This window comes from Athene cunicularia (genome assembly GCF_003259725.1).
Source record: "Athene cunicularia isolate RWA chromosome 3 unlocalized genomic scaffold, athCun1 chr3_part1, whole genome shotgun sequence".
NCBI lineage: Eukaryota > Metazoa > Chordata > Aves > Strigiformes > Strigidae > Athene > Athene cunicularia.
The window spans coordinates 105,604,158-105,629,177 of record NW_020799097.1 but is presented as its reverse complement, the minus strand read 5'-3'; the positions used below and the strand labels follow the sequence as shown (position 1 = coordinate 105,629,177).

The window sequence follows — 25,020 nt, the reverse complement described above, 5'->3', positions numbered from 1 at the left end:
AGGCACAGGCAAGTAGTAACTCATTAGCAGGGGAGCTGTTAGTGAAGCAATCTGGAGCTACTCCTTCCACATTCACCTCCCATTTGAACAGCAACTCTTGTTTCAGATTGACCTGCTAGAAGGACTCAACAACCATTCTTGTCCTCAGAGGGGTTACAGTGTCCGAAGAAGAAACTGCATGACAAACATTCAGATAAATCAGCTGGTGTCAATTTAGTCATCTTCTAAAATTTGAATAGCAAGTAAATTCTGTACTAGCTGAAGTGTTGGAGTGCGCAAGCCACATCATTTGAAGTTGGATGCAAGTAGCATAGCAGTAGTGTAGTTCTTTCTGCTGTACCGAGTACGTCATGTTCCCCAGCAGCAGCATATTCATCTAGATTTAGTAATGCAGAAAAAGTTGAGGTTCTTACCTTTCAACTGAGGATGAGTTAGAGAAAAGGAATTTATTTTAACTACTACTTTGTTAACCCTTGCTGAGCCCAACTGGATTATATTTTTTTTCGTGATGTCCTGCTGGTGGCATGGATGCCAGTCTAGTTAGCAGGAGGAGATGGTATTTGTTATACTTTGCTTTTGGCTAAAGTGCTAAAGCTAAAAAAAAATTAGTAAAATTAGTGGATTATGAGTCAAAACCTTAAGTGACCCACTCATAATCTCACACACACACGCACACTCCAAACCCCATTCCCTACTGGTAAAAATAAATATTAATCTATGTAGGTGAGTTCTGTTTGATTCTCAGCAGACCATAATGTGAGGAGCATATTTGAGGGCATTTAAAATATTATGTTGACTTTAAGATACTGACAAGTGTAGTTTAGCTACTGAGTTAAGCCAAAGGAGCGGCTTAGAATACATGACAACTTTGCCTACAAAGTGTCTGTTTTAGTTAGTAGAAAGTAGTGGTACAGTACACAGTATGTTTTGGGTTTTTTTGTTGTTGATTGGTTTTGGTTTTTTTAATAGTGAAGCGGAGAACACACATTTTCACTGTGATGTGCCAGTCGGGGTTCAGAACAAGCAGGGAAAATCGTTTTACAAAACACCTCCGCCAAGATATAAAACTCGATATCTGGACCAGCATTTAGCTGCTTTTTAAAAATGTGTATTTTAAGATGTTAGTATTGGAAATGTTTGGAGTGTCTTTCTAGCTTTATACCACATGGTTTGAAAATCCTAAACAGGCGTTTGATGAATCAGCGTCTCTTTCTATTCCTTCTGCCCCACAAAGACTGCACATTTAAGAACATATTGTTATGTTTTTGTAAAATGAGAACATAGCAAAAAAACCCTGAATCACCACAAAGAAGTGGTAGTGGGATATGATTTTCAGAAAGCCTCATTGTTACATTACTGACAAAAACACTAAAGGTTAAGAATCAGAGAAAATGCAGCTTTTCATTGCTCTTATTAGTATATTTAAATGATCTTTTTCTATGGCTGCAATTGTGCTGTTTTCCATATGAGTGTGATCATTTAAGTCTGTTTATCCTTTTTAGTTCTTGAGAGAGGCAAACCAAGTATCCACTGTTTTTTTAGGGGGGGAGGAGGCTTAGGTCAGCAGACTGTGCATTGGTGTCACTATGCACTGAACTTAAGAACTTGGGATGTGAAAGAATGAACACATTCCATCTGGGCGAAAGAATGATGTCTGTTAGGGTTCAGTTTGCTATGGTTTTTGAGCTTTCTATATGATCTCATCACTGGAGGAGGAAAGTATATTCTCCCATAAGAATAATCTTATGATTCATTACTACTGTGGTTTTTTGTGTGAGCCTTCTGAGTGCCAGACCTCCCCCCACTCTTCCACCCCAAATAAAAACCAACCACCCTGTCTTTGGCTTTATATGGTATTGCTGTAGGTGGACTTATCCAGAATAATGGTTGGCTTTAACAATCAAAGCCTTACATCTTTGTCTAGAGAAGAACTCCTCCTAACATATTTATCCAGCTATTTATCAAGCTTTACATCTTGGGAAGAGAGCTTGTACACTTAGTTTCCTAAGATTTGGTAAGCACTGTTTTGCATGAATGTTTCCTTTTTTGAATTTTCTGATTTCTTCATATGATTTCATATACTTAGTTTGCTAAGTTTACTTGGGAACAGGTGACTTACTAATTTTTCTTAGTTAATATTTTGATTGTCACTGTAGTTCCCCAACCCACTGCCCTAATAAGTTAGCAATCAGTTCTTTGAGCAGCTGTGTGCTTTGGTAGTAGCATTTGAAGCTGGAGATGGATCCCTTCACTCATTCTCCCACATCCCCTGATGAGCTCTCGTGTTGGGAAGGTGCAGGCTAGTCCAAGTGTAATGGTTTCTGGAACCATTACACCAATACAGCACACCAGAAAAGGGAAAATTTGTAGATAGGCAATAAACCCTGTAGGATACTTTTGAAGGCCTTATGACATGGCAAAGAGATGATTTTTCTTCTGTCTTACAATATGACTGTGGACAATTTTAGTTCCCACTAGTGCTAAGTAATCTCTATCTCAAAAAAAAAAAAAAAAAAGTGTTTGTGATCAGACCTAAGTGATTCTGGTGCAGTGAATGAAGTAAGTCATCCTAGCAACTTACGGTCAGTTCCCACAGTCTAAGGGACATGTGCATTACAAAAAGCCCCATGGACTGTGAAGAGTTCATGTACGAATACTGAGATCAGTGAAGACCTGTTGCCTGTTAGAAGTACAGCAGGGAAGTGTAATAAGCTTGAAAAGCAAGAAATACAATAAATGATACTGTTCTGATTCACTTAGCTGTTGTTCCTTTGAACTGAAGTTTAAGTTCATCCATATTTGTAGAAGAATACAAAGGGGACTGTTTCAGGTTCCACTAATGGTCTGTGTATAAAACTCAGCCTTTTGCTAGGAAAAGGTGGATCATGGAAAGAAAACTAAACCTTGTTTTTCATTAGCCCTGTCAAATACAGTCATGAGCTAACAACATGGATTTTCGATTTGGTGTATCCCTTTGAAGTTAGTGGAGTTCAAGTATGGATCTTACTTTTTAAGTAGTGAAATTTTTTTTTTTTTTGAGACTTAAATACTTCATGGTGTCCAGTTGCTGTAATAGACTACATACTACCTTCAAATATTAAACTGTCAAATGGTTGTTGAAGAGCTCGCATAAAGATTCTTCTTTGCTGAAGCTCATGCCTCCATGCTTTTCTTCAAAATCAAATGTAATCACTTGAATTAATCTCTCCTACATCTAGTAATATGCAATTATTGAACCCTGGAAAAAGGCTAGCACGCTGTGATGGTTTAATTTGTTTTTGATAGCAATAGCTTCATTTTTCCATCTTACTGCTGCAGTCTGATAAACAAAGTGATGGGTGGTGGGAACTGTTGGCAGGAGAGGAGTATGTCACCTTCAAATTGGTACCTGGATATGAAAATTATAGACCTGCAACATTAACATTTTAGTTACAGGATTTGTGTGAAATGAAGGCAGAAAGCTTATTGTGTAGTGATTGAATAGGTCAACTGAAAATTGTTTGTATTTGTCATTTTTTTAAAGTATGTGAATCATCTTGTATCTTTATATGGGTAAGAATAATCCCCTGCTATTAAGAAAATTATTTTAAATGGAGCATGAAGTATTTGAGATCTAGATTTGTGTAATATTTCCAGTTATAAGGCATAGCCTGAGAAGTGGAACTAAAAATAGTTTAACAGTTGTAAAAGCTAGAAATTCTACTCAAGGTCATCTTATTTGTGCTTGTGAATTGTGCCACTTGAATACCAAGTAGTTCTAAAATGAGTAGGGTTTTTTCGTGTTATGTTAAATAAAATAATGTAAAAATACTATTATAACTTAGGCCTGTGGAAGGACTATGGCAGGGCAAAGAGTAAGAACGCTCTGAATAAGAACATTGAACTTGATGGGTTGTCCTACTAATTAAGTCTTCTGATCACTGTACCATTAGTCAATCACTCTATGGTTGTACCTTCATTATAACTGGAACATATTAGCTTGTACTCATAGTCTCAATTTTTAATAGAATCTAATTTTTTTTTTGTCTGTCTGACACATGATTGAGATGAAGTTATTTTTTGCCAAGAACTCTGCAAACCACATGGCTCTGCTTCCAAATCAGTATCTAGGTCCTCTCACGTATGGTTTATAGTGCCTGTGATTGATACAAAATCAAATGTAGCAAAAATTTATTTTAGGTTCAGAAATTTCCCAAGTTTTCTGTAATACTGTTATGCATTTTAGAAAAACCACTACTGTTTGTCATGTACTTTCTGAACACTACAGAATGTATCTCGGTTTGAACTTAAAGATAGTCGGGTGCTGAAATACTCTAAAAACAAAGAAATCCACTAGGTTCTTGCATTGTCCTCTTCTCAGAGAAGGGAACCTTCTTATTTACCTGTGGGCATGTTTTTAATGGGACTGTGAAACACCTGAAACTTGAAATTGATTTTATTTTCACCTAATCTTTCTTCTTGGATCAGATATGGTCCTCTTGGTCTAAACTGTGCTTAGAAGGAAGCACTTGTATGTATATTATAATTTTACTATCCCTATATTGAACTAATTTCTGGATAGAAAAAGGGCGGTCTAATTAGAGGTAGTTATCCCATTTGGATCTAGTTGTTGAATAGGTGATGGGACTAACGTGTGTTTTTAAAATTAAGAATATATTTCTTTATCTGATCTTGAATCTCTTGCATGGATAAGAGACATGATCTCAGTATTCTCTCTTCTCCCTTAGTCTTGAAAAGTATCCCTGTGTTGAGTGCTTTTTTTAATTGTTGGAGTGCCATGGAAAGTGTCATAGAAATGGATGCTATGTTTTCTCAAAAATGTAGTATTGGAAGGTAACAAAACATCTGGATACACTGCTGAATTTTCTTGTGCCGGGAGATAGAAATAAGAATTGGAAAATTCAGCATGAACCAACACACATGAGCACCCCGAACCCCCCAAACCCACCCAACCAACAAACCCTCAAGACAGACAGGGGGAGAGTTGCGTTCTTCCTCCTTCATAAAATACAAAGAAATACTTAATTACTTTCCTTTTGTAATTTATGAAGAATGCATGTCTCTTCAGCCTTCTCAGTTTTCCAAATGGCAGGCCACATTCCTTGCAAGCCAGGCATCGTGCTTTCTATAATGTTGAATGTGCTGGAGTGCTATGTTCAGAGAATTTGACTTGCTGATAAGAAATCATTCCTTTCTATTTTTATTTCCTGTCTGTATCTGGACATTTCCTGTAAAGACAACTTGCGTAGTATCACCCTCTCTTCTCCTAATAAATAGTGTGTATGGTATGTCTGCTTTCTTGGGTTTCTAATATGATGACATTCATGATATGCTCTCCTTTAACTTTAGGCTGTGCCTTAGCTTCCAGATGACGGCCATAATCAGGGTTAGCAATCTCCTGATGAAGCTGCACTTTTCAATAATCAGTAGAACTTTTCTCAGGGAGAAAATGTTCCGTCTAGGTGTCAGCTGTTATATGTCAAAACCAAAAAGCATTTCATTTATGAACAGGTGAATTTTTCGTGCTGAACTTTATTGTGAGTGTGTGTTTTCTTCTATATATGCTAAAAGGAGCAAGGGTCTTCCAATCCTCATTTCTTGTAGAAATAGTTGCCATTGGAAAATGCAAACTGTATGGAGCGAAGGCAACTCCCGATTCTTCGTTGTTTTGTTTTTGCAGGAAATTTTGTGCATGGTTATGGCATTTAATTAAAATTCATGGTTGATGGTGGGAGAAAAGGAGGGGAAAAAAGCCCGTGGAGTTGAAAAGGAAAAGTAAATTAGTTAGGCCTGTTTGTCTTGACCACAGCTTTTCAGAACTATCACCTTTAAGCTAAGTGTCAAAGTGCTAGCAGCTTTGTATTTAGCAAGTTGCATGGAGTATTGCATTAACATTTTGAGTTTAAAAAAAAGTTAACCAAAATGATCATGATTTGCCATAAGTAATTTCATGTTCTACTCTAAAATACTTGTATTTTAACAGTGAACAGAGTATCTGCCAAGCACGAGCTGCTGTAATGGTCTATGATGATGCCAATAAGAAATGGGTACCAGCTGGTGGATCAACTGGATTCAGCAGAGTTCATATATATCATCACACAGGCAACAACACATTCAGAGTAGTGGGCAGGAAGATACAGGATCATCAGGTAAGCATATCTCTGAAAATTTGGAATAGGTATCTTAAGCTTTTTTTTGATTGTTTTTAACATTAAGAAATAAGTCTTTAGTAAAAATTATAGTAACTGTAAATAATAAACTTAATTTTGTTTTCAGTTGAAGTAGCAAAACTGTATTATGGCTTTTTCCTCCACAGATTAAGCATTTTACATACCTCCAAGGCAGTAGTCCTTATGCACTCTTTTACCGTTCCTTCCTACAGATAGATATAAAAGCCAGTGGGGTACACAGAAGTAATCTGATTTTTAAGGCAAAGTGGCAACCTAAAAACGTTTCTTCTTCCCTCCTCTATGCTGTTAGCTGCAGTCTATATAGGTACCAGCAATTCCCTTATAGCTCTTCCTGTATTATGAAAAGTTAGATGCACGATATCTCATTTCATTCAGAAGACCTACTGACGTTTGGTAGTGCTGATCATCAACTACTTCGAGAGACTGAGAAGGGAATAAAAAGGATTACATCTTAATTTCCTTGATGAAGTTATTAGATCTTGATTAAATGTCAAATTTAGTGCTCTGACTTGAAATATGCTCTGCCTTGTGATACTTGAGGTGGGGTTAAAAAAATCTAATCTCTTTGTTTGAGGAAAGCTTCTATATCTGTTTCCCTCTCTCCCAGCATTTCATAAAATTCTCTTGGTCTGTTCTTGGTCATTTATCACACACTTGAAGCATAGACTGATAAGCTCCTGTGTGATTTGTCATTAAACACTTGTTCCAAGTAATAAATGGTCTCTGTGCATTCATCTGAAAACAAAGGTGTTTGTTTCCCCCCTATTATTCAGTGGGAAAAGGTGAGAGGATATAGTTATTCAAGTGCAATGGAATCCTCTTAGTGGATGGCTTGTGAATGGTTGTCCTAGCTAGAATTTACTACCTTTTGTGTGAGCTGAAATGATCTTGCAAAATGGTACCTTGTGATGTATAGTAGAAGTCCACATAAACTGCTACTGAAAGCACTGCAAGCTAAGGGGTGCAGCAGCCACAGAGAGAAGGATAACTTGGTTAAGAAAAGGAGTTCTAACAAGTATTCTATGAAATTAATGGAAAACCGAGTTTCTGAAATCCAAATGAAGATTCACATCAAGTACTCTGCTACTAACTCAGAACTGTTGATACTGTTACAAAACGTAACTCCATCTCATGAAACAGGAATGCTTAAGCTACAAAAGTTGGTACAAAATATCTCACTAGTCCCCTTGTGTATTCTTACTAATTTCAAATTGCATTGGAATTAAAATTGAAATGGTTAGGTGCTTCAACATTGTGATCTTGCAAATTATGGGTTTTGAATTAACCCATGTGTTTAGGGAATAAAATCTACATGAAGCTGAAATGTGTGATGAAACAGCAATTTTAAACACAAGTTGTTTTGGTTTTTTTTATGATTATAGGTGGTAATAAATTGTGCCATTCCAAAAGGGCTGAAGTACAATCAGGCTACGCAGACCTTCCACCAGTGGCGTGACGCTAGGCAGGTGTATGGTCTGAATTTTGGCAGCAAAGAAGATGCCAATGTCTTTGCAAGTGCCATGATGCATGCCTTAGAAGTATTAAATTCACAGGAAGCTGGTAAGAGTCTCTTTTCTTTTCTTTTACAGATTGTTCAAATTTTCTTTTTCTTTTTTTTTTTTACAGATTGTTCAAATACAGAGGTGACAAAAATCCAAATGTTGATGCATAAAAGTCAGTAGGTCTTGTCACTAATTATGATTCAGCCGCTAGCCATTTTAATTATTTGTGTTAAAATGGCTAGTGACTACCTTAACTATTTGTCTGCCTTATTACTGCTTCTTAATAATGATTCTCAACTTGACTGCCATCTGTGTAAAATAAATTCCTAACAAGTAAATCGATTTTTCATGTTTTCTATTATATATAGTAACTTGCTGACTTTGCCTTTTTTTAAGGAAATAAAACCAAAATACCTGACCAAGAAACATGTACCTCTTAATCAGGGTACTTGTCAGGATTTCTAGACATTCAGTGTTATTAATGGGTATTGTTATTCTTGCTTCTCACTGAATACCTGTTCATTATGAAAATGTTAGATTTTTTTTTTTTTTCCCCTCCAAACTTTGGGATTCAGGTCATCCTCTTTGGCAGTTCTTACCATACAGAGTTTTCTGGCTTGGAGACCTTGGATCCAGGAGTAGCATTCAGATGAGCAGGTGTAATTTAGACAACAGGTCTATCATTTAATTTGTTTGGAGAATAAGGTGACTTAGAGGTTTTAAAACATTGGTGGAAAAATTAGTGACTTTCAGTCTTCAGGTGGTGTCTGTAATATATTCTAGATAGGCTCTATGGCAAATTGATCGGTATAACACTGATACACACACAGAGGGAGTTTTTATTTTAAAAGACTAAAAGACTTCTGTGTTCTTGTAACTAAATAGAATTCTTTTGTCCTTATTAAACTTTAAAGATTGCCCGTGTAACAAGAGATAGTATTTCTGTGCCAGTTTTCTTTCTCTTGTGTAGAAGAGAGACTGTAGATAACCTTACTAGGTCTGTCTTGACTACAGCGAAAAAGGGTGACTTTATCAAGTTGCTTTGCATTCTGATAGTTGTTTCAAGACTTACCTTTTGAAACTAGGCTATCTAGACCAAGGATGGTACATTCTGCATGCAGCATATATGGCCAAAATAGGAAGGGGTAGCTAGAGGCAAAAGGTTTCTTTTTGCCAGCTAAAATAATCCAGTTGTACATCCTATTTTTCTACCTCTCGTTGGATACTTTCTCCTCTAAATCCTTCAGTTCTCCTCTCCCTTAACGATTACTCGATTTTAAACATTTCATGCATTCTTATTGTTTATTATTTATCTTCCAACCAAAATTTGGGCATACATAAAGTGTTGGTTTCTACTCATTTGATGTAAAGTCTGAAGAGGCCTGATTTATGGTAATTACTGGAAGCTTGAGGGTTTATGTTGTTTCCCATTACTTGAAAAGTTTGGTACAACATGTTTCAAACGAATGTGTATGTGTTTACATATATATATTTTCATAATTTAATTTAACTCCTTAACACTAAAGCTGAATTGCTAGAGAGGCTGAAATAACATAGGCAGGCATGACAGTGCTCATTTTTTAATTGGTCAGTGTATCTGTTTTTTCATTTAATGGATTGTAGTGATTTGTCTGATGACTAGTTCTCTTGCTGCTTTATGCAAAGTATATGTGGGCTAACAGCTATGTTATATTCTTCAGTAGTAGAAATTTTACTGAACTAAGATGCCACTTCAGTTTGTAAAGACTTGGATAAAATTAAAAGTTTTTTAGGGATTTCTTTAAATGTAGCTTCAGTGGTACAAAACATCCTTCATACAGTAGCCTGGAATTAATATAATTCCATGGGAGCAAACAACTCAATGAAAATAACTCTTTTTCCTGTTGCATAACTTCAGTAATTTCTTAAACGGTGAGAGGGGAGGCACAGGGGAGCTGAGCTTTGCAATGAGTCTAAAAATCACTGTACTTAGAATTTAGTCCTCTCTTCATCATAAACTGTGAATCTTCCAAATCATTCCAGCGGTGCTCTCTTCATTTGATCGCTGAACTGGCCCTTCGATTTGAGTTTGTCTGCTTCACTCAATTTAATTGTATTAAACTCTGACTGGTTTGTTTTCTTTTTGTCCCAGTTTCTGGCTACAGTGCTTTAGTCTACCTAGTTTGTTCATAAGAGCTTTGAGACATAGGTCTGGCAAGGACATAAGAATTAAGTTGCATAATTATGTTTGATAGTGACTGGTTGTAACCTTTAAGTTTTCTGAATTGTAAGATAATCACTTTGTTGCTCCTTCCTGTGATTTGACTTGATAGTAGTAGGTACAAGTCAAAAGGCATTAATTAACTGCATCACAAACTAATGGTGGAGCCATCAGCACAGGAGGAGATAACTACTTCTGTAACTTTTGTCACCCCAGAACCGTAGCTAAGATTAGCTATCACTTACCTGTTTCACAGACAGGTGGGTGCTCTAGCTTCCATCAAGATGAAATAAAACCAAAGCTTAATGTTAACGTTGCTTCAGCAGATGTCTGAAGATGAGTAGTTTTGCACTGCTGCCTGTAAAACAAGTTCATAATTATGCATACAGAATGACTTTGTAAGTCTGTTACCATTTCCAGACAATGTTTAAAGATAAACACTCATAATGTATCTGTGTTAGAATACTGTCAACAAGTGTTCCTAAGTGTTATCAGCTAGCAGGTTTGTCAGCCTGTGATCTACGTATTACTCAATTTTTTTTGTGACCTGTATCAGTGCAAGAAGTGAAAAAGGTCGAGTATCTTTCTGAACATGACTGCTTCAATAATGGAAATAAAATACTAAGTAGCTTGCAGTTTAGAAACAAAATAATTTGAATCCCTGCTCAAAGTTTAATGCATTTCTTTTCTCCATAGTGTATATAATTTCCTAAAAGGGTAGCTAGAAATGAATCCTTGGTGTTGTTTGGGGTCCGTGTGTTGTCTGTCCATCCCGACCCGTCCCCCCCGGCCCTGGCATCTCTGACAGCTGAATATTTATGTAGACAGATCTACAGAATATTGAATAGCTCTAATATTAGCTATTGAATAGCTCTAATATTAGCTATTGAATAGCTCTAATATTAGCTATTCATTTTAGGAAATGAATTGCAACTGGTCCCCGTTTTTTATAAACAAATTGGCCTTTTTTGAAAAGGTATTGGGGGGTATATATTATGGAAGGAATTCATGCTGATACGTGAAGAGCAATACATTAGGTATTGATAGTTTTGTTTCTTCCAATTTATCTGCTAGACTTTTAAAAATTTCTAACATATGTAGTCCTAGTTCTTATTCTGATGATAATGCTTTGAAAATCTGTACCTGAAGAAGACAATTTGTCTCTAATAATTTATGTAAATTGCTGTGTTTTCTCCCAACTCAAGTAAAATAAAGAAATCCTATGAAGATAACTTCCCTTTTACTCTAGAAATACTTAAAGTTTGATTCTTGCAGTATCCTTATTTGCTGCTGTGTTTTCTCACTTTGGCAATTTCTTTTATTAGCTTGGCTATTTTAAGTTGTATTTTGTTCCTAAAAGGAAAGTCATTTTCATGTTAGCTGAGCATACTGTTCAGAAATTCATAAAGCTGTAGGTGAATTTTAAACTTTATGAAGGGGTTCACAGAAATCTAAATGACTTCTGAGGAATATTAAAGATTGTTTTGTGGACGTCCTTTTGGTTTGCAAGTCAGCTGTTACAGCTCTCTTGCTCTTTAAAAAAAAAAAACCCAAACCATATAGTCTCCTTCTCTTGCATGTATTTAAAATATGTCATTGATCTTTGCTCGCGGTTGGCATCCACAGCTGTTCTACTGCTGCATCACTTGAGGTTGTTTAATTTAGGATCTCCCTCTAGTGGATCTACAGAAGGAGAGGCGAAGACACTGGGTGCCTGTGCCACTGAGCACGCACTGATTGGCGTTTTGTCATTCTGATGAGCTAAGAATGCAGAGGGAAAGTCTCTGCAGTTGGAGTAAAGACTTTACTGGAATTGGCAGATTTTTTTCTAAAAAAAAAAAAAAGTACAGGTTTGACTCAAAGGACTCTGAAGTGATGGCTGCCTTGTCAGTGAAACTGAAATATTCTGCATGTCTATTTTTTTTTTCCTCCCCCTGTTTTACAGTGCTGATCATGTGATCATCCTAATTTCTGTTACGCTTGGCCTCTGTTTATTTAAATCAATGTAAAAGTCAAAGTGTTTTCACTATGTTCTGGTTTGACTACTCAACCAGACCCTGTTTTCCTGCTGGCTAGTCGAGCAGATTGTAGGTTGCCTGCAAATGCAGAAGAGAAAACAACAAAGTACTGTACTTTGTAATTTTGGAATTTTAAGGTAGACTACTAAAGCTACAAGTTCCTGCCCCATACTGTTTAGGAGATGTATTAAAAATGAACCACGATTTGTTTCAGACACTCATTTGGGAAAATTTTAGAAGACTTATGCATTTCATTTAATAATTCTGATGTAGTCAAAATCAAATGACAAGTATGTGTCATCAGTTTAAGAGGTCATTTGAAGAGGATTGCTGGCTTTAAGGCTGGCTGCAGTGTGTTGAGATATTCAGTAATTTGCCTTAATTGTCTAGAGTAAAGGCTGCTTCCTGTGAAGGTTTTGCATTGCATTACAAAGAAGATTTTCATATCTGCATTAAGTAGACCTCAGTGTTGCAATCAGAGTGATTCTGGAATGAGAGAAATGCCTCAATGAGGGGAAATTAGATGGCTAAGAAAATTTTCTGATGTGTGAGAAAATGGATTAGTTGTTTGAAGGAATAAGGGCAAGCAAGGGAAGTATGTGTTGGGAGATGGGAGGAACAAAGGGATATCATACTCAGTTTTGCTGCGGAAAGTACCTTGTAGTTCAGCTGGAATTGGTAACGGTTTGTGTGGCATCTGTCTTCAGTCTCAGGAAAGACTTTCTTATTCTCTTAGAAACTAAGTTTGAGATGTATGTGTAACTTGTATTTGAGGGATTTACTTTGAGTTTTTCATTCCAGAATATGAAAGAGGCAAAAGAACTGAAGGATGTCATATAATCATAAATAAGCCTATTCTAATAGAATTACATATATGTAAGATTCATGATTTTTTTTTTTTTAACTTATCTTGAACACATGTGTTGGATCTTGAAAATATTTTCGGATATTCTGCATATAAAGGCAAGGATAGAAATGGCTTCAGTGAAGCTGTTCTAATATTACCTTAGATAACACTTTAATTCATAGAAAAATGAGAAGGAGGAAAAAGAAACAGATTTTGTTTGTTTGTTTGTTTCCAGGGTCTCTTTATTTTGTTAGTCTAATCTTTATTATTAAAAAAAAAAAAAAAAAAAGAGGTTAAAGTTCTTCGAAGTTATTAGTAAACCCCTAGAAGTGAGGTTTTCTGGTTATTAAATAATCAAGCCATTATGGGGAAAAGATGCATGCTTTTTTCTCAGCTGTATACTGATGTGTGGTCCTTTCTCTTACAGCAAAAATAGTTCATTAAATCCTTGCTGATAGGGGAATACACTTACTCATATCACAGATTAAATAATTTAGTGTCTTTGGGAGATGGAAACTGAAACAAAAACTGGGGTTACCTAATTGGAATATGTGTAGAGACTATAGGGGACTGAAATGTGAAATGAATATGGGGGGCTGGGAGAGGAATCTCAGACACTTCTCATTGTACTGTTTTGTTTCATGTCATACTAAAACTTGCTTTGAGAGAAAAATTATTCTACTGCAATGAAGTAATTATGCTATGCCTGTACTCTTGGCAAGCCTCTGGAGCAGGCTATCAGACCTCCTTGTCAGAACGGGGGTAACATGATACGGTTTTATTACCTGTGTTGTCAGAAGTTAAATAATATATCTATTTTTGCTAGAAGTTTTTCTTATCCTTTTAAATGTGGGATGGATTAAAGAAATTTTTTTCTGTAGTTAGATTTTGTAATAGCTAATCCTGATTAACTAATCATGATTTATATGCCAAAATATTGACCTAAAGGAAATTTTAACTTTATTGGACAAAATGCTTCTATTCCATTTTAATTACACATAAGATTTTTAAAAGCATCATCAGTGTTAGTTGTGGTATTTGGATGTGAAGGGACAGTTTTCAGAGTTATACTCACTGTTAAAGGTTGCCTCTGTGGTTTTTCTGATTTGTGTGGTTCTTCAGTCTTTGTGCTATATCAGGTGAAAGCATTAAAGCTTGGATGTGCAACCCAAAGAATCTAATTAAAATTCGGTAGCTGTTCTTAACTGCATGGCAAACATACACAGAAGTACATTAATTTTGTGGGAAAAGTTTTGTATAATAAAAATTGGGGAATGTTAATACATTTTTCTATTGAAGGTTCGTATTGTTTTCTTAAAAATATTACCAGTAGAAGTTGTAGCTATATTAAATCTTCCTTTTGGCAATGGGGTGTTGTCATAAAATCGTGCACATAATTGTGGAAATACAGCTTTGTTAGAAAGTAGTGACAGTCATCATCTATAACATTGCTATTTAAACAAATTTTGACAGAGCTGGGGGGGAAAAAAAAGTCATAAATAACCTGCAGTAGATGGTATCAATATATTTAGATACTTGCCTTTTTAAGATTGTGATATCGTAGTTTCATTAAGCAACTGTAGTACTTCCACTTCTAAAGCTTTGTCTTTTATGTCCATGGCATAAAAGGATGGCAGAGGGAAATGCAAACCTGCTTGAGCTCACCCAGCACTGAGCCAGGCCTAGCACCCAGGTTATCAGCACTGTGTTTCCAAGGCTCTGCTGTCATTGATAGGAGTCTTGTCTCCACTTAAATTCAAATTGGATTTTAATTAATATTTTTGCTATGCTTGTCCCCTTTTATTACCTGAATCAAGTAAAAGTGCTTGTGAAGTGGTATGGAAACACTTTACTTTCAGTATAGAAAATGCAACATGGTTACCACTCTGCTAAAATAAATCAGAGATGAGTAAATTAACTCAGCTGAAGGTACCTACAGAATGGGTGGTAACTGTGTATGAGGAAGTAGATATTTAAAGGAAAGAGAAGTGTTAGCTGGATGATGATTCAGCTGAGTAGTACTAGAGAATAGTTTTGTCACTTCTTAATGCCCCAGTTTTTGACCGTCATAGTCTTGCATATAAATCTGTAATCTAAGTCCAGGTCTTGAGGAGTGATGCCATTTTGCTTCTGCTGTGAAGGCTAATTAGCAAGTCTCGCCAGACTTTTGTTCTGTATGTACTAGAGCAGTATAAGCTCTGAATGGGAGGAGGAGGAGCTAGAGCCATAATTTTTCTTACTACTTCCTAGCATAGATCTCTGAAAAAGCCTGATTTCCATTAATTCAGAAAACCTTTAAGCATTTAGTAAAATACTTTTTTTTTTATTAAAAAAGAGGTTATATTTTGCAACAGAAATACATCTGTTTGCTGTGGCGATTTCTTTGCTTGGTAGATGTACTCAAACTGTCCCTAATAAAAGTTAAAGATTGTAATTAGTCAGTACGCTTACCGTTATAGCCTATGCCTATATAAATTAAATTGCTGCCTGCTTTCAGTCCATTCTTCCTTTGAAAATTCATACTTTGATTTGAATATCAGACTGTATAATTGGAATGTTACTTAGTTTTGGCACTAACATACTGAGAAATGAAAGAGTGGGAATTCTTAGTTACTGACTATATAAACTGTTTCTCAAGAAAAAAATTGAGATCTTCACCTCAAGCTGAAATTCTCACATGTGATAGTTGACCAACTTTTTCTGAAAGTACTAGATTTTTTTAAAATTAGGTTTTGTCTTTTAATGCTGTAATCTGAACAGTACAGTAATTGCATGAGTGGGTCTTTTGTGTATGTTTCGGCTTTCTTGAATGCTAGGGCATGTGGGGTTGTGAGGAAGATTTCATGTCATCTGACTGCCAGCAGTTTCCCAAAAAACATTTCACCCAGCTCCCAAGCAAGCATATCCAGCCAAATGAAAATACACATTGTTGCTCATTGTATAACCCTTAGTACATGTATTGTTCCAATCTTGAACAGTAAATACTTGGGGTTTTTAGGGCTATTGCCTCATAGGCATGTGATGTCTTCAGTGTCAGCCAGATGCTATGTGCTATGTCAACACTGCTAGCATAAGGCAGGTGACATTAAAAGAAGTTGGGTGGAGAATTTGGTGTTAAACTCCAAAGAAGACAATGCAATTGGAAGATTAAAGGAACTGATGAACTGGAAAGCACTGGAGGAGGAGAAACGATGTGTTTCCATCTCCAGGTTGCTAATTATACTCTCATAGGGTTGTTTAACTGGAATTAATTCAGCTCTTGAATGGAGATACAGAGGTAAGAAGTCAATTGGAGGTGAAAATGAGGTTAAGGAGTTTGATAAACTACAACTCTGGTTGTGGTTTACAAGGGTGATGTTGAGGATGCTTAATTTGGTCCAAGCAGCCCCCAGCAGTCTGATGTCATTCTTTGAGCTATGCCAGTTCTTTGTGTGACTGCATGAAGAACCAGAACTGATCCTGATCTAGCTGGTGAAAACACTTCTTGCAGGCTTTTTTCCCCCCAAGATTTTTAATGCATTGGATTTCCAGTCCATCTCTTGCTACACAGTTGCCTGATCTGTCATAGAGGGTGATACAAAGGTAAGAATAAGCTGGAAAACAGAAAGCATTGAAACTGGAATGGCTGCTTAACAAATTAGTATGAAATTATATCTTCTGTCTGTCAGAGTGTGTTGCAGAGTGTACCATCTGTGCTTTCTTTAGAAAAAGATGTTAGTTTTTCCTTAAAACTCAGAATGAATAGACCATTCAGCCTCATCTCTTACTTGGCTTGTACTGGTCTCTGAAGATAAAATGATCCTGTAGAAGGATCAGACTTTTTCCAGGCAGTATCTGTGAATATTTCTCTTGGGTTTGATGTTTCAGAAGTATTTTTAAGTGTTCAAAAGCCTCTGAGAGAGGCTTTTATTAGATAGCTCCTGCTTATTTATTTATTATACCATCTGTCCCACTATCCAGACAGTTGTATTTTAGTGATGAAGTGGTGGTCTTGGCTTGCTGTAATAAATTTTATAGGATAAACCATACTTTTCCACCTGGTAGATACCTTTAACTTGCCAATGTCTGTTAGCACGGTGCTTATTAAGAATCTATGCTTGCAAAGAGGAGTTTGTCAGAGAACGGGCCCAATGACTTGGTAGTTGTACTTTTCTTTCTTGAAAGCCTTTCTTATACTCGGGCTGCATTTCTTCCTGGCAAAAATATGTGAGAAATAGTAGAACAACCAGATTAATTGTTAGCAGGTGCTTGTGTTTGGCTCTCTTGCATGTCTAGCTGTGAAAGAAGCACATAACTTACTGGAGTATGTTGGCCAGGTCACACTAGCTTGCCTTGCTGATGGTTGTGTTCTGCAGAACTGACAAGAGAATGTGGTTGTCTGACAGACAGTGCTCTGGAATGATGTTTGAGGCTGTGAGAACAGGTTTGCTGGTAGCTAGGCTGGCTGGAATAGCCAGTGCAAGTGAAGCTAGTTGTTTGGTTTCCAGTGGTGCTAGCAAAAGAAAGAGTTGGGGGGGACACTGGTAGAAAGGTTGTAGAGTGGCAGTCCCCACTCACCTACTGTAGCGTGATAATGCCTTGTTTAAAAAAAAAAACAAACCTGTTAAATACTCCTAAAGATTAGTTGGCTGAAAGTTTGAAGTTTTCATTTCTACTGTATTTTCAGTACAAAATAGTTCCGGTTGGTAAATGGCTGTAGTATGACCGTTTACTTTTTTTGTTCTTTGTTATTAGTTTTTAGGTCAGTGTGTTTCATGCTGAGAAACAGCAGATCTAAGGGAAGGGAGTATCTAAGACATGGCAAATGGCTGTAGTATATAGCCCCTTTAAGCAGCAGCACAGCTGCTGCTGGATTGTGTCTACTTCTAGGAGTCCATGAAAGGCTGCAGCATGGTGCAGACAGCAAATAGCCCGGCTGTTTGGGAGCTGTGGTCATGGCTTAATGGGTGTAAAAGCCTCCCACCTGTCACACAGGGGAGGTGACAGAGGAGGACATGTACCTTCAGAAGTTTTAAAGCAGTAAAGTTTTCCAGATGAGCTATATGACAGATGTTTCTACTTACTGACAACTCAATTATTAATGATCATTGCAATGAAATCTTCTGCATTAAGGATAATATAGATTTATATCTGTGGGTATCTCTTGGAGATACTCCAAGCAAAAATAGTACATCCTCACATACTTGGGTATGAGGGCCTAATGCTTGCTGAAAAGAAGAAATAAGGAAAACACAACCTCAGTAGTACATTTCCTGCTTTTACTTTTTTAGAAGTTCTTACATTACTTTTTAACTGTAGAGTACAGTAGATAGTATATACTTCTATAATTTTCAGGATTTGTTGTCTTTATGACCACAGTGGAAAAACATGATGCTGTTTTAAGTAAATGAGCCTTTTTATATAACCTTTAAATAGAGCACTTATTTGCTGAGTGTGAGGCAGGTTGCCTGTCCTTGATGTCTCAGTATGTCATGCATGGTCTCTTCATGTTTTTGGATGACTTTCACAAGTTCAATGGCAAACAAATTTTACATTTTGATATTTGAGATGGGGGAGATCTCATTACAACTCCTTCACTCTAACCAGTTTGGTGGAATCTCAGCAAGAAATTAGTGTTTTGCTTTGGGACCTTTTCAGAATTTGATACATTTTTATTGTTTTAAATGCTGCTTGCTTATAAATTCTGTAATCTTAACTGTAGCTATAGTCTAAATAATTTCTTGATGTCTGTTTTTACAGAAACAATGCATTCATGATCTACTGTATTCCATTCCACACTTCTTCATCCTTCTCTTACGTTAATTCTTTGTAAATAACCTTGTGCTGTAAATACATTTGTGAGGAAAATATAAAAGCCTCTGTGTTTTTAGAAGAAAGATCTAGCATGTACAATTATTTTTAAAAATGTGCGATTCAGAATTGCCCATCAGTAAAAGTTGAAGGTGAATTTGCATGTCCTTCTCTTGCATTTCTTATGCTTAGCAGAATGCAATTTGTACATTCATTACGTGCCTCTGTTCATTTGGACACAACATTTACCTATGCAAAAAGGAAGGTCTTTGATCCAAGTTGATGCTCTGAAATCTGAGTAAATTTTGGTGTGACCTGTAGAAACATACCTTATCTTCCTTCTCTTGGTATGGTGATAAGCTTCTGATGTTTTTTCTCCTGTTCTTTCCCCCCCTCCCCCTTATTTCCAGTGTTCTATTTAGGTGAGTGTTTTAATCTTTTGAGCCTTTTCTGTTCCTCCAAGAGTACTTGTTCACTGTTTTAAGAAAGTCTCAGACTTGGAGTGCTTTTCAAAGCTTTTGTCAAGTTCCATCATATATTAAATTTATTTTGCATTTCTGTGAAACTTTTTCATCCATGTGAAATAAATCCATTCTGTAAATATTTAAGGTAACATTTGTTGCAGTTTTTATTTGCTATATTATGTTGTTGAGCTTGTTTGGCTTAAAAAGCAGAAGTAAACAGTTCTTATAATGTCATGTGATGGCTGGCCTTTTTCCTTGATTTTGTGCTTTTTTGTATGGTAAAAGTTCAAATCATTAATTTGTGGTCTCTCTTCGCTTTTAGGTCCTACATTGCCTCGACAGAATTCACAGCTTCCCTCTCAAGTACAAAATGGTCCATCACAAGAAGAATTGGAAATCCAGAGAAGGTATGGTAATATAAGTGAACAGGTGTTCAGTTAAAGAATGTAGTAACTCCTCACTAATGATGAAAAATTAAATGTCAAGGACTTACAACTATTCTCTTGCACTAGGGCAGCGTTTGTATGCATACAGTTTTCAATAGTGTGGTTTTCCTTTGTAAAAACTTTGATATAGCTAGATCCATTGTTCATGATCTCCACCAATGTAATTGCTATTGGTCTGTTGTGAAGGAGTTGGAGATCGGATGGGAAGCCTTCGAAGAACTCACTGCTGTCATTTTTCAACCAGGCTAAGTAGTTTTCCAGTGACTGTTGTGTCTTCAGTTTTTGACACATCTTATAAAGAAGAAAGCAACAAGCAAGGAAGAAAGTTTTAACCTTTAGAAGTAGAGAATTAAAATCATGATGGAGAACGGCAACTTTTTGAATATGGATACAGTAGATCATATTGTTGTACTGGAAAGCTTGTTTGTCTTGATAGTATTAGTTCTTTAGCAAAGAAACCTTAATTTTATGCTTCTAATGTATAAATTTATGTAACCTTTAGTAGTTTAACTTTCAGCTGTAGCAATATTGGTTGTGTCTGTGCTGCCTTGAGGGAGTAATCCATGTTCCCCTGAACGGTTGGCACTCCTCCAAGCTAGACTGTTCTCTTCAATGTGAAGCCACTGTACCCTGTGCCATGCCCTGTGGGATATTTTTCAGACCTGTAGCATTTTTAACATGCTGTTTTTTTCAGTTCTTTTAATAACTGCTACGTATCAATCATATGCCCAAGTTCTGGGAACAAACTTTCTAGTTGCCATATTCCTGCTTTTGCATGGCAATATGGGTTCGTGCTGTAGGTTGAGTGTCTGGGATATGGGTATATGAAATGGCAAAGTCTTCTAGGATAGTACTATCAGACTGTGTTAAGTGAACACAGCAAGACCTTGGACTGTCTCAAGCACACTGCCTGTGGTGCAATCCTGGATTATTTTACCATCAAAGTACTCCCAGGAGATTAGCTGTTCTCTTCCAGGAGGGATGCTGGGAGCGATTTGGGTCACATGCAGTACAGATGCAGGGAACAGGATCCTTGAATAAATAAAGTGGTCCAGATTCTTGGTGTAAATGCACTTAATAGCTTTCAGTGGTAACTGGAAAAATATTTTAACATGTTGAGTCTAATTGGCATTGAATTTTTTTCTATTTTGATATTTTGCATTTAGTTTGTTTATGAAAAGGTGAGCAGAACCAGATGGCTAATTTGGGAATAATTCATATTACAGATCTGATAAACTAGCTATATGTGTTGAACAAAGTTTTTGACATCAAAATTGGTCATACTTGTCTCTTTTCTGCAGTGTGTTCTTAAATCTGAGCAAGGATCTCTTCATCTAAAAGTTCCCTTGTTTAAAAACAAATAGCAAGAAGCTCATTACAAATCTGTCTGATGTATTTACATGCAAGTCTGCTGTCATGATAAAGGTCTTCTATGTCACTTCTTTTGACAGACTTTTCAAAAGCTTTTTTTCTTCTGACATTTTTTTTCTGTTCTACGGTAGTGCCTTTTAATATTTTTTTATTTCCCATCTGTTCCTTTAGAAGGCTGTATTAATTGAAATTTATAATGCTGAAATACTTTTCAGAGAAGTATTTTAGGTAGATGTCTCTTCAGAAAACAGTGCTGCCCCATATTAAGAGCTCTCGAAGACTGCTGAATTTTTTTCTGTGTAAAGAACATATTCTCAGATGGCATTCTTATGGCTTCACTTTCTCATTTGATCGGTGTGCTCTACTTGTTTTCATCTAATATAATGTCCTCTTTGAAGTTTGCTTCTGGTTTTGATTTGTTTTTCCCCTAAAAAAGAATGGAGAACTGGAATGAGTGTTTACTCATGTTGCTAGCTAATTTGTCTGTGGAAAGACTATTGCCATGGTGTTGTTAAGCCTAAGAAGAGCATGTAATTTTGTTAAAACATTCACAACTACTTCTCCAGTCTCTTTACTACTGTAACTATGCAGTTATAATACAATTCAATCAACTCTAATCTAGAAATTCTCTTACGTAGTAACTGTCTTTCAGCTTTCAGACTGTAATAACAATAGTCTTACTACATAATGTGGAGAGTAGTAAATAGTTGGGAAGGAAGAGTTTAGGTATTACTTTTAACATATCTACAAGTGACAGTTCCAGTCTCAGTAAAGGGTAAAGGCAGCGTGGGCAGAACTAAATTCTGTAGGGAGCAGTAACACTACAGGGAATGCAAGAGAAGGGAATAAATGTTACTGTGTAGGAAGGAACAGGGGGTTTGTGATGGATCAGTAGAGAGGCAGGCTTTGCTAAGTCTGCTCGTGAAATATGTCTGTGGAGTGGGGATTTTATTAAAGATTTGGCTTGATAATGCTGTCTTTAAGGGCCAGACTCATATCCCTCCCCTTAAATGCACCTGGATTCAGTAATGTTTGACTGACTCCCATGTTAAGTTCAGGAAAATATTTTTTCTCAGTCTTAGAATAATTTCAAAACAATCTGCTTACATAAAAATTAAATTTGAAAAAAGGACCCTGTGGAGGTTGTCTAGTCCAACCCTCTGCTCAAAGCAGGACTACTTCAAAGTTAAATTATGTGGCTTGTAGCTTCAGGGTTTTCCTAGGCACAAATCGAAACATTTCCTCAGAAATGTTTTGCCAAAGGAGTGACTGGTGAAGAATGGCGTATTAAAGAGAGCTTTGCAACTGATCTTGATGTTTTCCTTCACTTTTATAACCAGTGTTCAAGAATCTTGGGGAAATTGGGAACTGAAGACTTAAGCTAGATCACTGCCAACAAAAGTGTATTGTTTTGGTTCAAAGATTTTTCTTTTATTTTAGAAGGGATTTAGTTGTCTTACATTTTGAGTAAAAGTGCTGAAGTATTTTGCTGCGGAGCTTGTTACTTGAATATTTACATTGTTTACTGTGCAGTGATGCCAGTTTGTAAAGCCACTAGGGTGAGATGTGCCATCTAAACTACTGAGGTTTTTATGAGGCCAGGATTATACATAAGGTGGTCAATGAAATAATTTTGTTTCATGAACTGATAACTTTGTTACTGTTTTTGAAGAAACCTTAACACATGGTGTATGCCTACCCTGTTAGGATGTACTTGAAGATAACTGTAACTTTCCTTAACTTGCACTTGAGTACAGTAATAACAAGCTTTAAAACACTCCAGCTTTCATTTTCGATCCTCAAAAATTAAGGAATCTTTGTTACATGGGTTATTTTTTGTTTTGTCAGAGTGGTAGTCAGGCAGTGTTTATATATTCCACTGATTGTTTGATAATGTGCCGACTTCAGTTGACATATGTATTTGTTAGTAACTTCAGAGTTACTTAATGTCAAATACCATTTTAAAATATAAGATTAGTTCATGGCATGCCTGTGTGTGCTACTTGTGCATGTAAATTTACCTTCTATTCCAGCCATGATAAATATATTGTCAGGCTTATGAGTCACTGAGTTGGTATCTAATATGACACTTGGGAATTTAATGAGTTAATGTTTATAAATAACTTCAAAATCATCACTGCTTCATAAATAAAGAGACCAGGAACACCAGAAACAGAGAAAGTGTATAGACTATAAGGAATAATGAAGGTATACAAGCCGCCTGTTGTCCTTCAGGGCCGTAATGGACCGAAACTTGACAGACTGCTGTCGTAAGTACTCAGAAATGTTAGAAGTTTGCAAAAATGCAGCAGTGTAATATTAGGAGGTTTTGTAATTGTTAAGTACTTCAAATTTGCTTATAGATTTAGTTTATTTCATAGATTGGGGTGATAACTGTTAAAAAAAACTTGAGGTGTGATTGTGCGAGAAAGTGGTATTGATATGGTGTGATTATCATAACATCTTTTGGAAGGCTTCTTAGTTTTAGATAAAGCAAGTTCAGAGACTGACAAGGGTAGCAGTTTCTTATTTACTGATAGACTTAAAGGAATACTTTTCATTTTACAGATTAAAAATTTCTGCGATTTTGCTAATCTTAATTTTTAATTATGGTAAAAGAACATTTTTTTCCCCTCTAAATTAGTAATTATTACATATATAACTCCTGAGTTGTTTTGAAAACATGTGGAAATACTGAAAGAAAAATACTGTATTCCACTATTCAGTAGCAATGTAGCTGTAATGATTTAAAAGGAGGAAAGTTTGCCTGTCACTTTCTGTCCCTGGTAGCCTGGTTTCTACTGATTTCCCACAACCTTTCCTTAGTGGCCAGATGTACTGTCTCCATTTTTCCTTTGCTTCTGAAATTGTGCCATTTATCCAACAACTTATTTTGAAGAAGTAGTATTTCTTTAAAAGCATATGGATTGATTAGGTTAGAAATAAGCAGACAGTTTTAATCTGAGCTAGGCATATGAATATGGTATAGTATTGGCTTTATGGTTTAGGGTATAAGAGTGGTCAGTAGAATACTGTCATATGGTTTTATTGTGTTCTGTACATGTTACAAAATCTGCGTGAAGTTTGCATTCCATAGACGTGGTTTAGATGGAATCAAAGGGGGTTTTTTTATGCCTAAGCTAAGGGCTTCCAGCAGATCAGTTACATCAGTGTAAACTTTTCAAGTTGAGCTTGCTGAGGTAGTTTCATGGGACACGCTGCAGCCATTTGAGAAGATCCATCACTCAGTGTTGTTTCGCATCCTAAAGACTTAGGTTTTTTTTCTTGTCATCACAGTTTCCAGAAAACAGAGTTCTGGTACAACAATGACTTTTTTTTTTTTTTTCCCCCCACTCCCCTCTATTCAGTTTCCCACCCCCTCTCCATTCAGTTTCCTGCCATTCACAGTAAAGTTTTCCTTAGTTCTGTCGTCTAGTTTTCAAAAACTTAATAACTGGTTTTATGGAGAGGTAATGTGCTGTCTGGTTACAGTGCTGAATAGCTGTAGATGTTGGGTAACATAGAGGGTGTTTAGCAGACTAAGAAAACACTTGTCTATTAAGCAGTCTTTTGACTACATTTGCAAAATTGCTGCCTTAATTGCTGCAATTGAATATGAATGTTGCTTGAAGGATGGTCCTGACAAGTATCTTAGTTAAAACTTTAAAAAATGTCTCTTTTAAATCTTACTCTTTCTGCAAAATTTTCAGTTCTGTGTTTTTTTTCTGTTTAATGCAAAACCTGAAACTGGGATAAGAAACCGTTCTACATTTTCCCAGATTTTTGGTTATTGTGGTTCCTTTTTATGAAATTAGTTCTCTCTTGACCATACTTACCAGAATATACCACTCAGAGGGAGTTGCCAATGAAAGTAGTTTTCTCTACTACTGAAATGTATATATTTTATTTTATGTGCCAGATGACTTCCTGTGATCTGGCTTCTGCCAGAAAAGTTCAAATGTTTTGTTAGTTTACATAATATATTGAAAAGATGAAGGTGAGGAAAACTAGGCTTGATGAGGCTTGATCAAAGAGCATTAATAGATCCCTTTGTCTATTAGAATACCTGTATCTAATAACTTTCAGGTTTAGAGTTGCCTCTTCATGTCTTTATCATGGTGGCTGGTTACTAGTTTTTGTTTGACTGATAAAATCTTAGTGCTTTCTCTTATTTTCTTATTTCCAACTAAT

The 25,020-nt window shown here is 36.2% G+C and overlaps 1 protein-coding gene across 1 annotated transcript in view; it reads left to right on the top strand.

Annotated features, from left to right (window-relative positions):
* ENAH (ENAH, actin regulator) overlaps window positions 1-25,020 on the top strand; it is a 99,836-nt gene that overhangs the window by 41,564 nt on the left and 33,252 nt on the right. The window contains exons 2-4 of the mRNA XM_026844894.1: window positions 5,984-6,149; window positions 7,574-7,751; window positions 19,335-19,419. Coding sequence (XP_026700695.1) covers window positions 6,018-6,149; window positions 7,574-7,751; window positions 19,335-19,419 — 395 coding nt within the window. The 5' untranslated portion in view covers window positions 5,984-6,017. The remainder of the gene's footprint in view (window positions 1-5,983; window positions 6,150-7,573; window positions 7,752-19,334; window positions 19,420-25,020) is intronic.